Source organism: Megalobrama amblycephala, linkage group LG12, assembly GCF_018812025.1.
Source record: "Megalobrama amblycephala isolate DHTTF-2021 linkage group LG12, ASM1881202v1, whole genome shotgun sequence".
NCBI lineage: Eukaryota > Metazoa > Chordata > Actinopteri > Cypriniformes > Xenocyprididae > Megalobrama > Megalobrama amblycephala.
This window is the reverse complement of record NC_063055.1, coordinates 35861942-35883604: the sequence shown is the minus strand read 5'-3', so window position 1 is coordinate 35883604 and position 21663 is coordinate 35861942. Positions and strand designations below refer to the sequence as shown.

The window sequence follows — 21663 nt, the reverse complement described above, 5'->3', positions numbered from 1 at the left end:
ACCAGCGGGATGGATTCAGTGCGATACGTGAACGATTTCGGCTTCGATTTAGCTTTCAGTACATATAATTTTCACTAAAGAGACATCACAGACGTTATTACAGCAACAAACACCTGTTGCCATGTGGCATTAATACCAACCTGCCTAAAAAAAAAAAACAAAAAAAATTAAGCACCGCCACCCCAACAACAAACAAAAAATGACTGACGCATCTATAGACCACTAAGGTGTCAGCTAATAGCAGTGTAAACCAATGGCAGTGAAGAGGGGGCGGTTCTAATGTGTTTCTCAATTTAACTTTGTAACGTAATATTACCTTACTATTTTCGTCGACGACTCGACTGTTTGAAGGTCTGTTAAACCTCAGCTACTAACATCTCCAAGTTTGTCGAGAATTACAGGTAAACGATACAGAAATTATGAACGTTATCAAAGATTTAATGTTTTGTCAAAAACAGACATGATATAGCCTACGTTTAATCCTCTATAAAATTGCACTTAAAGTAAGTTTTACATACGTATATAATATGAAAGAGAGTGAAATGAGTTATTTACGTTTCTCTCTCTTGAAGGGTCGGTGGAAATGCATTTATTTTGCACGTCGCTTGTTTTGTGCGTCCTCTCTGCATGTCACATGATCACATCCACCTGTGATGGGCTCCTGACTTCAGAAGATGCTGAATTCTGCAAGTAAGACTTCATAATGTTGTCGTTTTGTCCAAAAATCCTGTGAGAATTTTAATGTGTCCAAATATCTTGTTCGCTTACCTGTCCCTGAATATCAGCTCCAATAGGCCATCTTCAACAACTTGGTAGATTTTCTTCTCAAACATTTTTATTTCCAGCTAATAATGAATGATTTTTTGTTTTTATAGTCAACAATTTTTTTTTCAAGTTGTATTATATCATAATTATATTTCTCTTAAAGGGTTAGTTCACCCCAAAATGAAAATAATGCCGTTCCACACCCATAGGTCCTTCGTTCATCTTCTGAACACAAATTAAGATATTTTTGATGAAATCCGAAGGCCTCACTGAGCCAGCATAGCCAGCAATGACATTTCCTCTCTCAAGATTCATTAATGTACTAAAAACACATTTAAATCAGTTCATGTGAGTTCAATATTAATATTATAAAGCAACGAGAATATTTTTGGTGCGCCAAAAAAACAAAATAACGACTTATTTAGTGATGGCCGATTTCAAAACACTGTTTCAGGAAGCTTCGGAGCGTTATGAATCTTTTGTGTCGAATCATGATTCAGATCGCGTGTCAAACCGCTAAACTTTGGCGCTCCGATCCACTGATTTGATTCATAATGCTCCAAAGCTTCCTGAAGCAGTGTTTTGAAATCGGCCATCACTATAAAAGTCGTTTTTTTTTTTTTTTTTTTTTTTTTTGGTGCACCAAAAATATTCTTGTCGCTTTATAATATTAATATTGAACCACTGTACTCACATGAACTGATTTAAATATGTTTTTAGTACATTAATGTATCTTGAGAGATGAAATGTCATTGCTGGCTATGGAGGCCTCACTGAGCCATCGGATTTCAACAAAAATATCTTAATTTTTGTTCAGACGATTAATGAAGGTTTTAGTGTGGAATGACATGAGGGTGAGTAATAAATGACAGAATTTTCATTTTTGGGTGAACTAACCATTTAATACCAAAATACATAATTTATGTCCATAATCTGATACTTAGGCTTACTTAGCTAATGTTTGGAGACGTATTTGTCTAAATCTAAATCTCTAAATTAGCTAAATCTGTCAAAACAATGTTCTCATTTAGCTAAGTAAATGTGTGTGTGTACCTCGATGCTTCAAGAGAACTGTCACTACTGTAAATCGTCATGGTTAAAAGCATCTGGGAAATGACAGTTGCTATTTAGTGATTATATATAAATCTAGGAATCATTATTTTTATATTTAACATTGTCTATATGCACATTTACAGTAATTACATATATAGATGTTGACCCACATGTACTGTAAACTAGGGGTTAATATACACTTCTGTTTAATATAAAAATAGCAAACTGAATGTAGTAAACAATTAGTTAATATGATCAAAACATCCTGAATGTTTGCTGAAAAAAAACTGGGGGGAAAAAAATAATGCATGTAAAGTCCTTTTGATGTCTCACATAGGCATTTTTATCCTGCTGGGATTGGTTCATTAAAATTCCAATTGGAATCATTTACAAATTTCTTCCTTTAGGATTTTTGGTCATGGGTTAATTTCCAAACCATATTGCTTTAGATGAATTGATTTCAGAAGTCTGGCTTGTAGGCCGGTGTGGGATGTGTAGGACTCCCTCAGAGCACTGAGTCATGGACGCTTAAGCAGCCGGTCCCACTCAAAACCCACACAACAAGCCTTACAAACCTGACAACTTACTCGCTTGTTCAACTTTCAGTGCAATCATGGGCTATTCACAGCTTATATTAGTGTTTTATGACCTATAGGAAACCATAAACTATTCATTGAATAGTGATGGAGTATTATAGACGTGTTAACATATTCATACCTGCATTTTTACTCTTTAGGGGAGAGTTAAAGCTGATTTACCCAGATCTGGTTATTGACGAGTGCTTGATCATCCCTCAGAGGATCAGAGAGAAGATCAGTAAGGAGTGGGGATCACCACAAGTACAGCTTCCTAGTGCTGATGAGGTAAGAGAAATTCAACACTGACCTCTTACTCACTCAGTCAGTTAGTGTTCATTGCTTTAGCCTTTAGTCAGTGATTAGTAATGGCTAAAGTGCAAGTTCTCTGCCACTCTATTTGCTATTTTAATATCTTTAGAGTTTCTTTAAACTTGTTTTCAAGTCATGTTGTGTACTACGTCATACTGGTATGTTGTTGTTATGTTATGTCTCCAGAAGATGGCGCTAGTGCTCCATAACTAAGACATATGTGTGCTGAAATGAATTCATGTTACGGAGACAAAATTCTCTTTGAGTATGTCATTGAAACCTGCATTGACATCTTTACTGACCTCATGTGATCACTTTTGATGACTTAAAGTTTGTCTTCAGGCATTTATGTTGTTTACATAAATGTGGTTCATTTTATTGAAGGAAGGTAATCGGAGATTGGTTTATTAATTAATGTCTGTAAATGTATCAATGCTGCAGTGCTTCATATAATATATATTTGGGTCAATGACATGACATTCATATTTTTGTTTATTATTGTGCATTATTTCCTTTTAAAATAATTTGCTAAATTCATGACATATATCACTTTATTCTATAAAACCGATTTAATTTGAATTAATTTTTAGTACATTTAAGTAATACATTTTATTTTATGTTTTGTAATGCCCAAAAAGTCAGGTGGTGCAACTGTCCGAACAAATGAACAGACTAGGAAAACTGTTTAAAATGGTGTCTTAATAATAAAAAAATAAAAAATAAATACTATGGCATCATTTTAGGTTTGAAACCTTTCATGTACATTTTTTTTTTTTTTTTTTTTTTTAAATATCAGTGGTTTTTAAAGCTGTTGAGATAATTAAAAAACTTTTTGTCCAGCAATTTGTATATTCTCAAATATCAGGGTGGCTGCAATCTGCAAACTTGGCTCTTTTATTATGAATTGATTGACAAAGTGATAACAGTAAACATGATAATGCATCATCCTGAGGACCTCAACTGATCCTCATGGTAGAGTGAAAAGGTTTTCTCTCAAAAACTGGTAAAAACTGCTCATTTCAAGTATGGGTAGGTTGGTACACTTTCCATGTCAGGTGGTACAACTACAGTATAATACAACTATTTGGTTGTACCGCCTGACATAAAAAACAGTCAAAAAATTAATTTAAACAACTTGAAACGTTATTGAACTACTGAAACTTGTTTAAACTCAACATTGTTTATAACTCAAAAATATGCATTACATCAAGATATTATATATATATTTCAAAACTTTATATTTATATTTTATTTATATAACATTTTTATATTAGCCTATATTTACATACATTATCATTACTTAGTTTTTAAATGAACTCTTATCAGTTGTAGTGTATTCAGTCTATATGAAATATTTTCTTCAATCCTGATCATATTAAGAAAATATTTTTTATTATGCATCATCATAATTGGATTTGTAGTAATATTTGCATTTGGAGCTTTTGATTCGTCCAAATATCCTTCTCCACAATTGAACTTTAGAATAGCTTTCTTTCGAAGTCAAACCACTCCAATATTAATAATAATAATAATAATATGGATCTTTATTTTTAGAAGTTTACATTTACATTCTTTTAAAAACTAATAATAATTGTTTAAAAATGAAAAAATTAATCAAATGTTTTAATGTTCCTCATTTTAAAATTTAAATGTGCTCAAGGGCATCTTTTAAAAGCAACCGTTTCAGACAAAGTAAGAGACAAAAACGGCATCGATATGACAGAAGAGGCGTTGGACAGCTGCTATGTCAAGCAAACTTTGTCTGTCTCTCTTGATTGGTGTATTTGAGTTTAGAGCAGCGATGTTGTGGGAATCGTTCTGGTAAACTTGAAATAGAATCAACTGTGGTGGAGAAAAGCAGCAAAGTACCATGGCGTATCTGTAAATTGGAAACTAAAATTGAAAGCCGCTTCAATTTTAGGAGCTAGTTTATAAATTCCATAGCTAAGCAGTCTGGCTGGAAGATGATCTATCGCCCTCACGTCTCCCAAACCCCAATTGATGTATGGTCGTATTATCTATTATGCTGTCCTACATGATTCTCTTTTATTGCTGGACTTGGTGTCAGACAGCAAAACGGATTACACATGAGATCAAATCAATACCAACTTTATTTACAGGCCTTTCAAACGTAATTCCCCCTTTTGTGGTTCTGTCTCTGATAAAAACATATGGTAGCTGGAGGTCTGTGCTGCGAATACGAGGAGGCTTCGGAGACCGTACGTGTCAGCCCTCGTTGCGCGGTCGCTCTCTCCCTCCCGCCCCCTTGACCCTGCCAATCGTCACTTCATCACCACGGAAATGAGAGGCCAAGTGGCGACGCAGCGGTCACTGGTTGTCGCTTTACCCCCGCGGTGACACCCACCTCATTACCCTGCTGAAGGCATGCTGGGTAATTGAAACAGAGCAAAATGGGCAGCGGTCCAGCACGTCCGCCTCTCAATGGGCTTTCATTACCCAAAACAAAAGCAAAGGGTCACACTAAACAACAGATTTCCCTCCGTCAGCCCTCAAAGTAATGACTCAACCCTCAGCTTGACTTGAACTTGATTTTCACTCGAACAACCATAATGCTTTTGTGCTATTGCAGTCGAAATGTCTTCGAAAGTCATAACGGCTTCATCAAAGTAATGGGTTTGAGTGAATGTTTTAGCATTTGCATACGGTGTGATCTGAAGGGATAACGGCCTTTGAAATCTCATCGTTTGTTGTTGGTGTTGAGGGTGTAAACATCTGTTGCGTGTACTATTGTTTACTTCTTCACTTACTAAGAAATTTATATCTCAGGAATCTGGGCAGTGTTCCCCAAAAGTATCGCAGGCCTAAGTTGATCGTAGCTCCACCGGTGGCAATGCTTCTACGATCAACTTAGGCTTGCGATGCTTTTGGGAAACGCAGCCCAGGAATATTGTTGACAGTCAACACTGTCTAAAGTGCTCGTAATTCAAATTATTTTAATCTCAGGCCATTATGGAGATAATTGCGTCTTTGTCTGGCACTTCTGGATGCAGTGTCAAAAATAGTTTGTTTACAGTAATGCTTGATGAACTCATCTTGTTTTTATGTTAAAATTAGCAACACATTTTATAATGATCTAGCATAGCTGTTACAAAAGCAGCCGTAAATCTGATATTAAAATGCCTTTAGGCTGCAAACAAATTAATTAATGCATTAATTACATCAAAATGTTGAGGCTTGAAAAAGTTCAAAAATTGTGAAAGAAAAGCGAGGTAACATTTTATGGTAACGCTTTATTTTACAGTGTCATTGTTACGTATGTTACATGTAGTTACTGTAGTAATAACTATAAATTATGACTAGTTACATGCAATTTACCCTAAACCAAACCAAACCCTAAGTACATGTAGTTACTTAATATTACTCAGTACTTAAAAGTATAATTACAGTGTAACAAAGACACCTTAAAATAAAGCGTAACCCATTTTATTTGAGTGTCCTTATTACGTTACCTGTAGTAATAACTATACATTATGAATAACTACGTGCAACTAACCCTAAACCACACCCTAATCCTAACCGTAACCTTATAGTAAGTACAATATTACTCAGTACTTAAATGTCGAACACCGTAACACGGACACCTTAAAGTAAAGGGTACACTTTATTTTACAGTGTCCTTGTTACATATACTGTAGTAATAACAGTAAATTGTGCATAATTACATGCAACTAACCCTAAACCAAACTATATTCCTAACCCTACCCTATAGAAAGTACAGCTTGTTAACTAGTATTACTCAGTACTTAAATGTATAATTACACTGTAACACGGACACCTTAAAATAAAGTGTAACCAAATAAATTCATATATTCAAATAAACCGCTCGATTCATATGGATTTTTTTTTTTTTGATTCAGTGGAATGGACTTTCAGTGGAGGTTTCATTAAAAATATCTTCATTTATGTTTTGAACATGAACGAAAGTCTTATGGGTTTGATACAACATAAGGGTCAATAATTGATGACAGAATTTTTATTTGCCAGTGAAATATCCCTTTAACCCTGACCTTATTAGGATTAGTTTAGCAGGAAATAATGCTAAATTGCAAAAATTGCACATGATTTCCCCTTTAAAACGTGCAGTAATCTTCATGAAAGACCTTACACGTCAATGTGCTTTCATTTCAATTCATTTTAACTGCCAGTATAGCCTGTTAAACTGTTAGAACTGTTACAAGGCCCTTTTATCTCACACATACACAAAAGAAAGTTCAATTGGATTTCATAAATGGTCTTTTATAAATGGGATTTGTTATGTATGGAATATTCTCCTGTTTCTCTTGTGACGATACCACATGTTCTCAGTTTGGAGAACAGACCATTGGCAGCATTTTATGTACCAACACTTGTGTTGTAATGCTTGTGCCATTTTCCAAGACCCACAAATATCCTCGATTCATGTACATCATCAAAATGATTTCTTATTTTTCGCTCCTTTCGACAATGGTTATTATAGTGTTCATGTAAATTTGCAGTTAAATGTATGATATGATTTGAGATCTTGGCTTTGTGTACTTTATAAGATCCATATAAAATTACTGCTTATTACTAGTTAGTAAGGTAGCTGTTAAGTTCAGGTATTGGATAGGATTAAGGGATGTAAAATATGGTCATGCAGAATAAGACAATGATAAACAGCCAATATGTTTATAATATGCATGCTAATAAGAGAATTCCACCCTAAATTAAAGTGTTACTATAAATTTATACAGTTTTGTCCTTGTTTGCAAAAAAATAATTGATAGTTGATAATTGTTCGTGGGATGGCCAGTATTATTTGGTCACACTTTAGTTTAGGGTCCAATTCTCACTTAACTAACTATTGACTATGACTTTTGCCTCAATAAACTCCTAATTACTGCTTTTAATAGTTAGTAAGGTATAGAATTAAGGGATGTAGAATATGGTTATGCTGAATAAAACATTAATATGTGCTTTATAAGTACTAATAAACAATATCCTAGTAATATGCATGCTAATAAGCAACTAGTCCATAGTGAAAATTGGACCCTAAACTAAACTGTTACCATACATTTATACAGTTTTGTCCTTGTTTAAAAAAAAAATGTTCATAGTTAAAGCTCCAAACTATAATTTTACATGAGATATTAAATCAGGTTCTGAAGAAAAGTTGCTTAACGCCATATCCAACAACAAAGTTTCCAGTGGCAAACAATTTATCTGTTTTCATTGAGCGCTTGATGAAATCACAGCCAATCAGAACAAATTTGATGTTTGAAGAGCAGGATTTTTGACCAATGGCATTTTGAGGTGGGCGGGCCTACCCAGTGCAAAGCCTCAGAACATACTGTCCTCCAAAAAAAAAAAAAAAAAAACCCGACCCTATAGGTCGTTTTTCAAGCACCTTATTACAACTTACATGTATATTTACGTTTTAAAGTCATGTGCCCTCTAACTGGCATAAAAATAATGACAGTGTTATGTTACGTCTGTCGTCATGAAATGACGTATGACCGTCGGTACCAATCAAAATGCGTGTTCATTTAAATGCAATGTGTGGACTTTTTACACCATTTCTCCTATTTCCATTTAGCAAAACTCTTTTTTTATTTTTTTATTAACGACTGCACCCACCCCTAAACCTAACCTTAATGACTTATAGTGCATATACACTTTATGAGCACATGCATCCCCTGGAATCAAACCCATGATCACATGATTGCATATTGTTGTATACTGCAATGCTCTGCCAATTGAGCTACGCGAAACCCGAAATATGACGCAGATAAAAGGGAACAATGCATTAAAATGAAAGTGTCCTGTTGTCGATAGGGGCACAACTTTAGTAAACGCCCCTATGGGTCGTATTTTAGGGAAGTGACAAACGACCTATATGGGCGTATTGGTTGGAGAGCATGTTGCTCAGAAATAGAGACTAAATGATTGTCCTGTTTTTCATCGATGCATTGCAGCATGCCTATTTGGGACATGTGTAACTGTTTCAAAGTTGTGACCTGGTATAGAAAAAATAGTTTACTATTTGATGCTGGAAATAATCCCTGATGCTATTTCAATATTGACTCATTTAAAAAATGCTAATATTAGCCTATACCGGTAAGGTCACGGATATATCACACATTCTTACCTTAAAAGCATCTGCAAGGCTATGTTTGGCATCGAGCAGCCTGTGATATCCAACGTGCTGTGTGCTCTTAAAGATATCTGGAGTGTTTATTTAAACGTGTGCATAATCTTGTATTTTGGATGAACGTTTGATCTGGCACGTGTTATTTGCTGATCGAGAAGTATCGGCATACAAGGATATTTCAGAACTTCTCAACTCCATCCATTTCCTTAAGGTCTTATCGGGTGGTATTCTAGGATGTGACTTATTCCCAGAAAAAAAAAATAAAAAAAATCACGTTAACTTTTTAGGCTGTTGCCCCCCGCAGCTGTTGAAAGTCTCTTTGGCATAGGAAAGCAGCGCCTGTGGTTCATATGGGGACTTCTACTGTTTTATTCGGTGCTTAAGAGAGATGAGCATGAGGTTTCTAAACCATTACAGTGATTAGAAAGCGCCTGGATGTGATCTCCTGAGCTAGCTTACTGCGCCGCTAATATCTCTTCTTCTCTCGCTCTCTCTGTGAGAGTGATTTTGTACGCTGTGCTTAAAACCGTGCGTGGGGGCGTCAAGAGAGGATTTCAATGTGAACCATCCCTCCCTACTTCCTGCTTTTTTTGGCTTATTTCGGCGAAGCTCTCTGTTCTTTTCTGTGAGCTGCCTGTAATGACGACAGGGGCGGCATCTTCATCGCTAAGCCTGGCAGTGCCCACGGCTGCTAGTCGTCTCAGTGCAGCGCTGCCCACTCACCCACGCTAGCCTTGGCACCAGCGCGCCTTAGCAGCGTGCTATCCGACATCCGAAGGTGGGGTTCCTTTCCGGAAGACCCTGAGTGTCTTTCCCAGGGAAAACCCACTCGTCCACCCATGCAGGATTCCTGAAAGGTCTTTCGCTGTTGGGCCTCTTGAAAGATGGAGGAAGAGAGGGGGTTTTGAGTTTGCTTTTTATACTCGCAGTGGGCGAACCACTTTAATTTGTCTATCTTTATGAGGAAGGGCTGGAGATAATTCATAGAACTGCAGTAAGTGTAGTTTTTATTAATATATTACGTTTGTAGTATGAATTACACTTAAAAAGTTTGTCACTAGAGCTGTTAATTCAATTGTAAAAAAAAAAAAAAAAAAAATGAAATAAATTGGAATAAATGTGAACATTTTTAACTTGAAGTTAATGACATTTATTAATAATGGCTGTGAAAAGCACCCAAATACTATTTAAGACATGTTTGTTCACAAATGAATACAAAAATGTACAAAGCTCTTTCTATAGAGTTTGTTTTATTACCATGTAGTTGAATAGTTTAGCACTGGCCTACAGCTCTAGTGAATACACACATCAGAAAATTACAATTAGGATAATAATAAATAATCAAAATACACATTATAGAAATGTGTATGTAATGGATGGACATATATTTCAATATACTTAATACTTTTAAATTTTATTTGATGCACCATGAACAATTTGCATGTAATGTTCCAAATTCTTAAAAAATTAAGCAGGCATACAAGATTGAAACCTTAAATGGGAAACCTAAGTATATATTGCAATTTTGATTTTTTTATTAAAAATGTATTTCAACTAAATACAATTAATACATTATTAATTGATATTTTAATTAATATAATAAAAATAAGAAATAAATAATTAAAACAATACTTTAAAAAAAATCATATTTAATTATATTTTATTTATTTGTTTTAATGAACTGAGCAAAATTGCAAATAAATTTGACAGACAGTGAACATTTTCTTTACATGAAAAAAGCAGATTTGCCACTTGGATAACTTCTTGTTCTAAGATCAGCATATTATTTTGGGCGAATAACAGATTTTTCAGTTTAAAGCAAATTATCTGCGGAAGGTTAAACTCAACTGGACTGAAAACATTCAGACCTGTGATTTTTTTTTTTTTTTTTTTTTTTTTTTACTGAAACATGGCTCTTTTGGGTGTGACCAGTTTTCTGAAACTGAATTGCCATTGGTTTGAAATGGAGCCAATTCTTAAATTCCAAATTTTGCCAAACCATGCCACTAGATGAGATCCACTCCATGAATGAAAGAAGGTCACTGTTGCCTGTTTAATAGTAAATCTGCCATAACCAGGTGGGCGTCTCGGGCGTGTAGGATTACAGGCTCTCATTCAGGATAGACACCAGGTTTCTCTCTTTCTCCCCTGTGGATCTGTTTGTCATGATAACAAGCATATTGCTTTGACACTGGACCTCATTTATACAGTCATCATCAGGCGCTCTTACACAATGCCTATGAATCACACCGGGGATCTGACTCTGCCAACATCTGCTGCTACTCTTTACTAGAGGCGAAGGATTGATATGAATATTCAGTTAAATGGTGAGAGAGGCAATAAGCCACATAATCCTCGTTTCCACACACACAGATGATTTACATGTTGTATAAGGACTGCGCACCACTCTCAGACTGGAGCGCATCATGAATGTAAAGATTCCATAGTGAGGTTCAGGAATCGGCCCCCGTGGGTAGGGTCAGCGCTGAGATGTGAACTCCTGTGAGGACCCAGGAGCCTGTGAACTTTGACCTCATAGACAAATTATACATCTCCTCATGGTATTTTCCATGTTTCTGTCTTGTTTTACCTTGCTTCATTTTTTTTAAATGAAAGGGGTTAAAGGGGACCTATTATGCAAAATTCATTTTCACATGGTGTATGAACATAAATGTGTTGGCAGTGTGTACACAACCACCCTATAATGGTGAAAATCCACCCACTCCTTTTTTTTATATTCCCCATGAATCATAAACCGTATCTCAAAATGAGTCATTCGTGTTTTCTATACAATGTGACATCACAATGTAACAGGCCCCGCCCACGACTGGTTACGGAATCTGCCCTGTTAGCTTAGCTGTACACAGTCCGCCATGTTTATCTCCTCGCTAGAGCAGCTTGTGGAAACACAAGAATGTCTCAGCTATGTGATAAACAATCTAAATGTTCTGTTCTTGACTGTGTAAATGAACACATAACGTGTATTTTCATTCCTCTGTGGCATTATTTTTCCGTTGCTTTTCTTTGTAAATGTGCTAGACAGATGTGTTTGCTTGCATCTCACATCTTTTACAGCATCTCTCGCAGGAAACGGTGTTCTAAAAACGCAGCGCTGAAGTTAAAAGTTTAACTTTTAAAAAATGTGTCTTGACACCTTGCGTTTCCACTGCCCACGTCTTGCATTTTTAAATGCAAAGACGTGTTGTATATGAATGGCCCCGAATAAGAGAAAAAAAAAATGCAAGGTCCGTCTATTGCATGTTTACTCAGAAAATAATAGAAAAGCAGCGCAGTGGAATGCAAATGTGCATTTTTTGGAAACGGCCCCATATTGTTTCTCCAGTTTTTTTGTTGACTGAGTATTCGAGGAGTTGTAAAGGCACAGCCCCCTTCTGGAAAGGTCACAGACACATTCTGGGGGCACCTAAGGCTTATATTACATCATGTAAAGAGGGGTCAACTTTAAAAGTCTGAGAACTCTTTAAAATCTGTAATTTTATCTGTAATCTGTAGTTGATTCATTAAAACCTGGATGATGTAAAAAGAATTTAATATTCTGCACTATTTCTAGGTCACTAATGACATTAGCAATTTTGTGTCATGTTCAGATGTTCTTGCTTCCATTGAAGCACAAGATGCTCTTTAAATAATCCTCAAATCATGCTGGAGAACATAGTCATCAACTTGTGGAGTTCAAGCAACTGTTGCTGTCATTAAAGCATTAAACATTTATCGAATAAACTCTTAATGTTATGTCACTTGCATAACCTTTTAGACTTATTCAGTGTAATATTAAACACTTATAGCTAGCTGGTCACCTTCAGAAGTTTTAAAAATCAGTTATGAATATTGGTTATTAAGCACTTAATTATCAGTCATACAACAGTATTGTTTGATCTCTGGACTTTCCTTCCTTGTGGTCAGGTTTGACTATATTTGTGAGTGTCAAATGTCTAATGTGAAATAACTAACTAGTGAGGACATTTTACTGGTCCTCACTATTTAAAAGGGCTTATAAATGATCCAAAACTTGTTTTTATTTAAATCTAGTGTTTTGCACACAGAGGGTTTTGTTTAGGTGTAGGGGTTGAGTTAGGTGATAGAAAATATCACTAACCTGACATAAAATCAATGGAAGTCTATGCAGTGTCTTCACTAATATAGTGTAGAGTTGCATATGCATTAATTATGTGAGGCCACGCCTCCAGCTGTATTTTTAATTTGCTATTAACTATTATCTCACTAGTTATTTATCTTTCAGTTTTTCCACCAGCTTTCAAATTGCTACCGCAAATTGCTAATTTAAACAATGCATCTTTATTAAGATTCTTCATAATTGCATTCTGCTTCACCTTCATTTAAATTTCCGCTTTACGTCAAACCTAGAAAAAAAAAATGAGCCAAAGACAAACAGAGAGAAGTCAGACGAAAAGGTATGGGAGACACATTTGGAAAGATGGAATTACATCGACTTAGAACATTAATCTCTCGTTTGTCACTTACAAATCTCATTAAAGTCGAGATTCTACTTTGTGCCTTTTCCCTACATTGACAGATATTTTAAAGTTCAAAGATGCAATAATCCATCAGGCTCGGGAATATGCCTTTGCCGCAGAGGATGCCAGGATAAACATACAGAAATTAAATTTCTATTTATACGAAGCCTGGAAACCGCCAAGCGTTTGCCGGAGAATTGATGCTGCACGGAGCATCGGAGGCCAGGCTCAAGCAGCTAAAGTAATTAGCCTAACACTTGCGTTAACTAGATGGTGGATCATATCTGGCAGAACCGTTGCTGAAATGGGGACAAAATGTCACTCGGCTGCAAGCTGTTTAGAGGGATCTGCCCAATCCCATTTGAGGAGTTCTGCGTGTAAAGGCAAGCCTGTCAGAAATATGTAATGCCACCTCTAATGTGAATTGTGAGCTGATATTGTTGCAGGCTGATGTTGCCGGGTGTCTGTTTGAGTGGGTGTCTCGTTCACTTAGGTGCAAAGACTGTGACATTCGGTTACAGTGCATTTGATGCCCTGCATGTTGTGCCTTTACAAAAGGTTGAAGTAATGTTGCCTTTTCGGATTTTGGGCCTTCTTGTCACTTTCTTTTAGAGAGGACAGGAAATGATGCGAGGAAGATGGATCGGGAAATGACGGATTCGCGGCCGCATTAGCGGCGCTCGACGTGTCGGACGACGCACGCTACCCGCTGGGCCGCGGCTTCGACGCGTTACCTTGTTTAATGATCATCGGAGACCAAATTTAGAACTTTTAGAGCTGTTCTTAAACTTCTTTTCCCTCTGTTCTCTAAAGAGTTTAAGTTTGAAAAAGTTTTGGATTTGCATTCATTTTACAGGAATTAAATGCATGTGTTTCTGAAGATTCGCCATAATTCCTCCCTACCACCCCCTCCATGCACGTCTGTCCCAGCCCACTGATTCACCTGGTCCTGAAAGAGCCCTGGGGCCTTTTACAAACTTTCACTGTCTCTGTCTTCCCGCCGTCCCCTTTTGTCTTGGCAAAGATATTGTTTCCACAGATAAAGACGAGAGAACAAGAGAGGCTTGGCAGATCCATAGTTCTGTGGGAACTGTGAGAAAAAAGGGACAGTATGTATTTAATGAGCCATGTTTAATCTTCTTTGCTGTGAGACTACATTCATATCAAAGTCGCTTGAAAGTATCATTTGCAACTTCTGAAACTTGATTTAACAAACATTTGTCTTTATTTTAGTACTATGTGTGTCCATTTACTCAAAGAAACGAGAATGAAGAGAAGTGGAAAAATGGGGTATGATGCAGACTCGAAACTGCATTTTCGACCATGGCTCAATGTGTCTGTCGCTTATATGCTAACCGTTCATTTAGCTTTATTATTTGAATTAGTGAGTATTCTCATTAGGAATGAGACCAGAGTGTGGACTTTTTTTTTTTTTTTTTTTGTAAGTGTTTAAGAAATTTTTACTTTAAAATTAATTAATTTAGTTCATCAAAATTAATGAAACTTAAAATGCAGAATATTCAGTATTACAAAGATTATCATTTTGAAGATCAGCTATATAAAATCTTATTTAATGCACCAAAAAAAGTCTCAGTGGAGCTTGTTCTTTCCTTTCCACTTTATTCCTCTCTGTTCTTCCTTCCTTCCTTCCTTCCTTCCTTCCTTCCTTCCTTCCTTCCCTACCCCATTCTACTTCCTTTCTTCGTTCCTTGCTTCCTTCCTTCTGTTTCTTCTTCATTTTCACTTGCTTTTCCCTTCCTTTTCTCTTCCTTTCTGCTTCTTCCTTTCCACTTATTTCATTCCTTTCTGCTTACTTTGTTCCTTCCTTCTTTTCCCCTCCCATTCTACTTTGTTCCTTAGTTCTTTCCTTTCTCCCACTTTTTCACTTACTTCCTTCCTTCCTTCTCTTCTTTGATTTCACTTCCATTCCACTTAGTTAATTTCTTCTTTTTCTCTTCCTTTTTACTTCTTCCTTTCCACTTCATTTCTTTCTGCTTACTTCATTCCTTCCCTCTTTTCCCCTTCCATTCTACTTTGTTCCTTTGTTCATTCCTTCCTCCCACTTTTTCGCTTCCTTCCTTCCTTCCTTCCTTCCTTCCTTCTCTTCTTTGATTTCACTTCCATTCCACTGTTAATTCCTTCCTTTCTCTTCCTTCCTTCCTTCCTTTCTTCTTTCCCCTTCCTTCCTTCCTTCCTTCCTTCCTTCCTTCCTTCTCTTCTTTGATTTCACTTCCATTCCACTTAGTTAATTCCTTCCTTCTTTCCCCCCTCCTTCCTTCCTTCCTTTTTTCATTCCTTCCTTCATTCCTTTTCTTATTTGATTTCACTTCCATTCCACTTAGTTAATTCCTCCCTTTCTCTTCTTTTCTGCTTCCTTCCTTCCTTCCTTCCTTCCTTCCTTCCATTCCGCTAACTTTATTCCTTTCTTCTTTCCCCCCTCCTTCCTTCTTTCCTTTTTTCCTTCCTTCCTTCATTCCTTTTCTTCTTTGATTTCACTTCCATTCCACTTAGTTAATTCCTTCCTTTCTCTTCTTTTCTGCTTCCTTCCTTCCTTCCTTCCTTTCTGCTTACTTTATTCCTTTCTTCTTTCCCCCCTCCTTCCTTCCTTCCTTCCTTCCTTCCTTCCTTCCTTCTCTTCTTTGATTTCACTTCCATTCCACTTAGTTAATTCCTTCCTTTCTTCTTCCTTCCTTTCTTTATTCCTTTCTTCTTTCCCCCTTCCTTCCTTCCTTCCTTCCTTCCTTCCTTCCTTCCTTCCTTCCTTCCTTCCTTCCTTCCTTCCTTCCTTCCTTCCTTCCTTCTCTTCTTTGATTTCACTTCCATTCCACTTAGTTAATTCCTTCCTTTCTCTTCCTTTCTGCTTCCTTCCTTCCTTCCTTCCTTCCTTCCTTCCTTCCTTCCTTCCTTCTCTTCTTTGATTTCACTTCCATTCCACTTAGTTAATTCCTTCCTTTCTCTTCCTTCCTTCCTTCCTTCCTTTCTTCCTTCCTTCCTTCCTTCCTTCCTTCCTTCCTTCCTTCCTTCCTTCCTTCCTTTCCGCTTACTTTATTCCATTCTTCTTTCCCCCCTCCTTCCTTCCTTCCTTCCTTCCTTCCTTTTTTCCTTCCTTCCTTCCTTCCTTTGATTTCACATCCATTCCACTTAGTTAATTTCTTCTTTTTCTCTTCCTTTTTACTTCTTTCTTTCCACTTCATTTCTTTCTGCTTACTTCATTCCTTCCTTCTTTTCCCCTTCCATTCTACTTTGTTCCTTAGTTCCTTCCTTCCTTTTCCCTTCCTTCAGAGTTATCAACTACTCTTTCTTTTCCTGCATATTTTCTTTTGTTCTCTAGCTGTACCTACTGGGCATGTTGTTGTTGTTGTTGATGTTATTTTGTGGTCATTACGAGCTGAATCTGATTTTCATTGGCAGCAGCCCAGCTGGTTAGATATTGTCTTTTTGATCAGAGCAAATAAGAATTGTAGTAAGTGCATGGCACATATCACACTTGAACATAACTCGCTTATGTTTCAGACTATTGTGATTTCACCTCTTGTTCCTTTTACCGGGTGGTTGGGACAGCGATCATTCTCAGTATCATGAGAAAAGTGAAGGGAATGTGAATGAAACAAACATGTTCATATTCTTCAGATTTTGGATCCCAGAAGCAAGCTGAAGATATTCTCTTGATGGTTATATCTTTAATTGTGAAATTAACTGTGATTGATCTTGACTAGCTTTGTGCCTTGAAGAGAATGTGGTTGACGATAAGACTCAGCAGTCATCACGTCCCTGTCATGTCTCTGATCCTGCGCTTTGGAAGTAACGGAAATGTTATGCAAATCATTTCTTAATCCTTTTATGTTATTTTGTTCCATTTCTCTTTCATTTTTCACACTCACATATTTTTGCTGTGGCATCTGTACGTTTTATGCAGTGTTCTACCACCACACAAACTTCGGCCAATTGCTGCAGTCGGTTGTCATTTCGTGTTCAGGTTTCTTTCTTAAGAAATAAGTTTTGTTGATTGCATCACCAAGAAAGCTCACCTACAAAAAACTTGATTTGCTAACTATAGCTTAAGAAAACAGATACACAAGTTTAGTTAAAGCATTATTCTACAGGCTGCATGTGTACTTACTTTCACAGGAGGACCGCAAAAGTAGTTCAGAGCACACCATCTTTAAGACCACTTTGACAAAAGCTGAAGAAGACAACCAAGCCTAATTCAGGAGAGAGCGTGGATTGTGACCTATGTCTGCCGGTAGCTTTTTGTTGTCCTAAGGGTTGGTGTTTAAAAATAATAAGAAAGAAGTGGGACGGTCTTACATCCAAGAAGCTTAAAATGCAAAATCTCGAATAAGCCCAATTTTCCTCAGCCAATGGCGTCTCATTTCGGCAGGGTTTTTGTGTTGATCATCCCGAACTGACTCACGTATATCCACCCCTCCCCTCGCCAAATAAAAACACTAGAGGTTTATGTGGCTTTTCAAAAAAATGTATCTAGACATTTATCCACTTTAATCTTCTTAACATATTAAAGTCATTTGCATTACCCTGAAGTGACTGAGGTTTTTCACTGCTTCTCACCCCCACAATACACAAGGACTTGGAACACCATGTGGACATTTTGTCTGTGAAGAGAACACAAGTGGGCATAAGTCAACTTACTTCCACATGCATTTGCCTGCATCCTGCTGAGTGATTTTTTTTTTTTTTTTTAATGCATTGTCTTCTAAAACCTTCTCCAACTGTTGCTCCAGTTTTTTTTTTTTCTTTTGATCTCTCCTCTTTCGTTCATATTCATCATGCATCGGGAAAAAAAAAAAAATATATACATCAGCAGTGGCCTTTAGCTTTGACTGTATTCACAAATCAACACAGCCTCAAGCAGTTTTATAATGTCTTTACTACACAATACAAATATTAAAAAAAGAGCAAAAACAGAACAATAGCTATGAAGCCGAAATAATTAACTGCAATGGGAGCTGCACAGAGATGAACTGATGTTTCATGTTTTTAATACTGTATTGACCAATCAGAAGTCAGGAATGGAACTGTCGTTAATGGATATAAATGATCTGTTAAAATCCTTGCAAGTTACAGTTTTAAATATGTTTCTTGCATGGTAATATGAGTAATATTTATACTCTGATCATACTTTTACAAACACGTTTGTGCTTTAACTGCAGGTCATGATTAAGCTGTTAGATCCAGTGTCATTTCACATGGTAGAGATGGTGTTAACCTTTTCTTTTCATTCAGGGAATCTTTAGTGACAGTAATAATATGTTTGTGAGGGCTCAGCCCTATTGTGCTGACAGCTAAAAGGCCAAAGTCAATCTCAGTAACCGTTCCAGTGTCTGCTTTGCTCAGACTGTTGCCTCAACTAACTGTCGCTTAACTGACTACTATAATATGCTGAGATTGTTGCACTTTAACTGTGTGTGTGTGTGTCTGAGTGTTTGGAGGAATTGGCTTGGTTGCAGAATACCCATAATTCTCTATAGATTAGCATATTTAGAAAATACAGTACATGATGTTTGTGAATCACAGTTTAACTGTAATCTTAATGACTGCTTCTTGGAACTTAATAAAGGATTCCTGACTCTCTCTCTCTCTCTCTCTCTCTGCAGTTACATGAATCATTGAGTTAAATTATATCAGTTTTCTTTAATGATCTGGTACATTTTGTTTTTTAAGGACAGCAGAGAGCATTTAGGCCATTGTCTGATGCTCAGCACTATTCTTTAATAATGAAAAAGTGTAATAGGATAATTTAAGACAATATAAAATGGCATTTGCAATGCATTTGGGTCATTCCTATGTACTATGTTTTGATGTACCTGCATCATATAAGATCTGCTAAATAAAAACAAGTGTTGGAAATCATATTAGTTCATTTTCTTTTATTACACAATATCACAATTAAGTAAAAAAGGGGTGCATTTTAAATTATTTCAGTATTTTGGTTTGGTTATTATTGATGTGTCACCGGGTTCTCTGAAACTTCAAAAACTGGCAGTTTATTAGGAATTCATTGCGGGTGTTTCTTAATTTTTTCCCCATTTTCTCTAATCAAAATAATGTAAGCAAAAATAGTTTTCTTGGAAAAATTGTTATCAAGCATCGCGTTAGTTCAGGCAGGCCACGTCAGTCAAGCTCGCACCAGCTGACCGTCAGCTGTTTCATGACGCCTACCAATCCAGTCGTGACACCCATCACAGTGGTTCATTTAAATGCCCATTCATTCTGCCTCTCTCTATTGCTTAGCTGCACGCTGCATTTAACTCCCTCCTCCATCCCCAACTCCACCTATCTGGGTACTTTTACCTAATCTGTTGTCTGGCCGACAGGACTTGTAAAGATGAAGTTTTATCCTTGAATCTTACATGTATCATCAAACAGCATTAATTTTGCACTCTACTCAAGTGTTTAAAAAGCCCCAAAACTAAGAACATTGACCTAGAACTACTATAGTTTTGTGTTGGCTTTGCTTGCCTTCAGCGCAAGTCTAGTCTGTATTGTTAGAAATGGTGCACTAAAACACAAGACTGACACAACTATGCCTGAAAAAATTTGATTGGGACTGAATGTATACAAAATATCTTTGCTTTTCTCGATAACCCTCAGACACCCTTTCCCTGCCAAAAAGGAGCTCTTAATTTGATTTCCAAGACTTTCTCTGTTTCGCGCAAATTCCCAAGTAAGAAAGAAGGGAGAGGAAAGATTCATGAGCGTGCAAGAAGGAAAGAGAGAAAACGAGAGAATAGCTGGATGCTGTTGAGAAGGATGATGTTCTGTGTGTGCAGGAATGTGGATTTCTCCCTTCCGTAAAATCCTAATTGTGCCTGGAAGGGCTGGTAGTATGTAGGGTATCTCAGCTCAGCTTGGCTCAACAGGATTTGTTCTTCTCCGTGTGTATGTTGAGCGTTTTCTTTCAGCGCGAGATGCGGATGTAACCCTTTCACAGTGCGAGAAGCCGAGCGCTTGTGTTTGCCGCTAGGCTGATTCCTGGCTCTCTGCTGTTTTGTGCCGAATGTATTCAAACTCTGCTTTTAAAAACACATTTTTACCCTGAGAAATGTGGCTGAGGTTATTGTCCCGTAACTTGCCTTGACAGAGAAGCAGATCCCAGATGCTTCGGAGAATGCAGAGAGTTTATGGACCTCAGGCATCTGTTGAGACCTTTCGAGAAGGATGAGAGAGAGCCGAGAAACATGAGATGAGGGAAAGCGGTCGCTCTGTTGATGGAGCGGCTTACTGGCTGCACCTATGTATTCAGACAGCTACATAATTGACTTCAGGCTTTTGTTGAAAGCATTTTAAGAATCTCAACATGAGACCCAAACAACAGATTCAAGGACTAAATGTAGAAAATGCATCTGTTTGGAGATGTGTACGTCAGGTTTCACGTTGCCAATCGATAGGTATGTCCTCTCAAAGACCTGCCAAGTAATGTCCCGTTTTTGTCTATGTAAATCCCACTTAATCCGTTATCTGGCTGTGGTCGCAAAAAGCGACACGTATGTCATGTTTATTTCACTCAGGTGGTTTAATTGTGTCTAAAATGGGATTGTGGCTCTGAGCTGTTGGGCCATGATGGATGGGCTTATACATGCAGGATATTGTGTACAGACATACAGCATAAAACAAAACAAACGTCAACAAACAGCGTGTTTGAAAACTAGCCATTCTCTAGATCAGTGTGATAAATCCAGAAATGTTACATTAAGATGTTAACCTAATGCACCACAGTGGGGATCTTTAACTGGCACTCTTTTGAGCCAGTGTCTTTTCAAGTCAGTTCAATAATAAGATTCAGAAGTGTTTTGGATCACACAGACCAGTAATGTTTCATTCAGGAACCCCTCTATACGTTCAAAGGGAAAACTGAACAAACGCATGTTTTTTACATGCATGACCTTTTGGAAATAAACTGCAGAGCTCTTTGACTCTTGACTTTAACATTATGCCATTTTACTCTCAATAGGTTAACTGATAGATTGTATAAAACAGGTCACAGGCTCACAGGAATTTAGGAAGACACTGTGTCCGCACTATAAAAAAAGTTTACCTAACTTGAAAAATAAGGCAACCTATTACAATGAATTTGTTAAGGATAACTCAACTACCAACTGATAATTTAAATGCTTTTGTTCATCAAATGAGCAACAGACTGTGGAGCCATAAAGGAACATGTGATGGAAAAATTATGTTTTTTCATTTATCAGAAAAACGTTTTCATTCGCTCATGTAAACGGCCCTTCTCGACTCACTCTGAAGGGTGTTTAATCTGCCGTCTCCGGCATGGGAGGCGAGTGCCCTAACAAGCATGCTAAAGACTGCAGCC

The 21663-nt window shown here is 37.0% G+C and overlaps 1 protein-coding gene across 1 annotated transcript in view; it reads left to right on the top strand.

The window, feature by feature from the left end:
- Positions 1 to 21663, top strand: part of egr3 (early growth response 3) — a 168375-nt gene continuing 146712 nt past the window's right edge. Inside the window, exons 1-3 of the mRNA XM_048210872.1 lie at positions 1 to 401; positions 573 to 690; positions 2555 to 2681. Of these exons, the coding sequence (XP_048066829.1) occupies positions 584 to 690; positions 2555 to 2681 (234 nt within the window). The 5' untranslated portion in view covers positions 1 to 401; positions 573 to 583. The remainder of the gene's footprint in view (positions 402 to 572; positions 691 to 2554; positions 2682 to 21663) is intronic.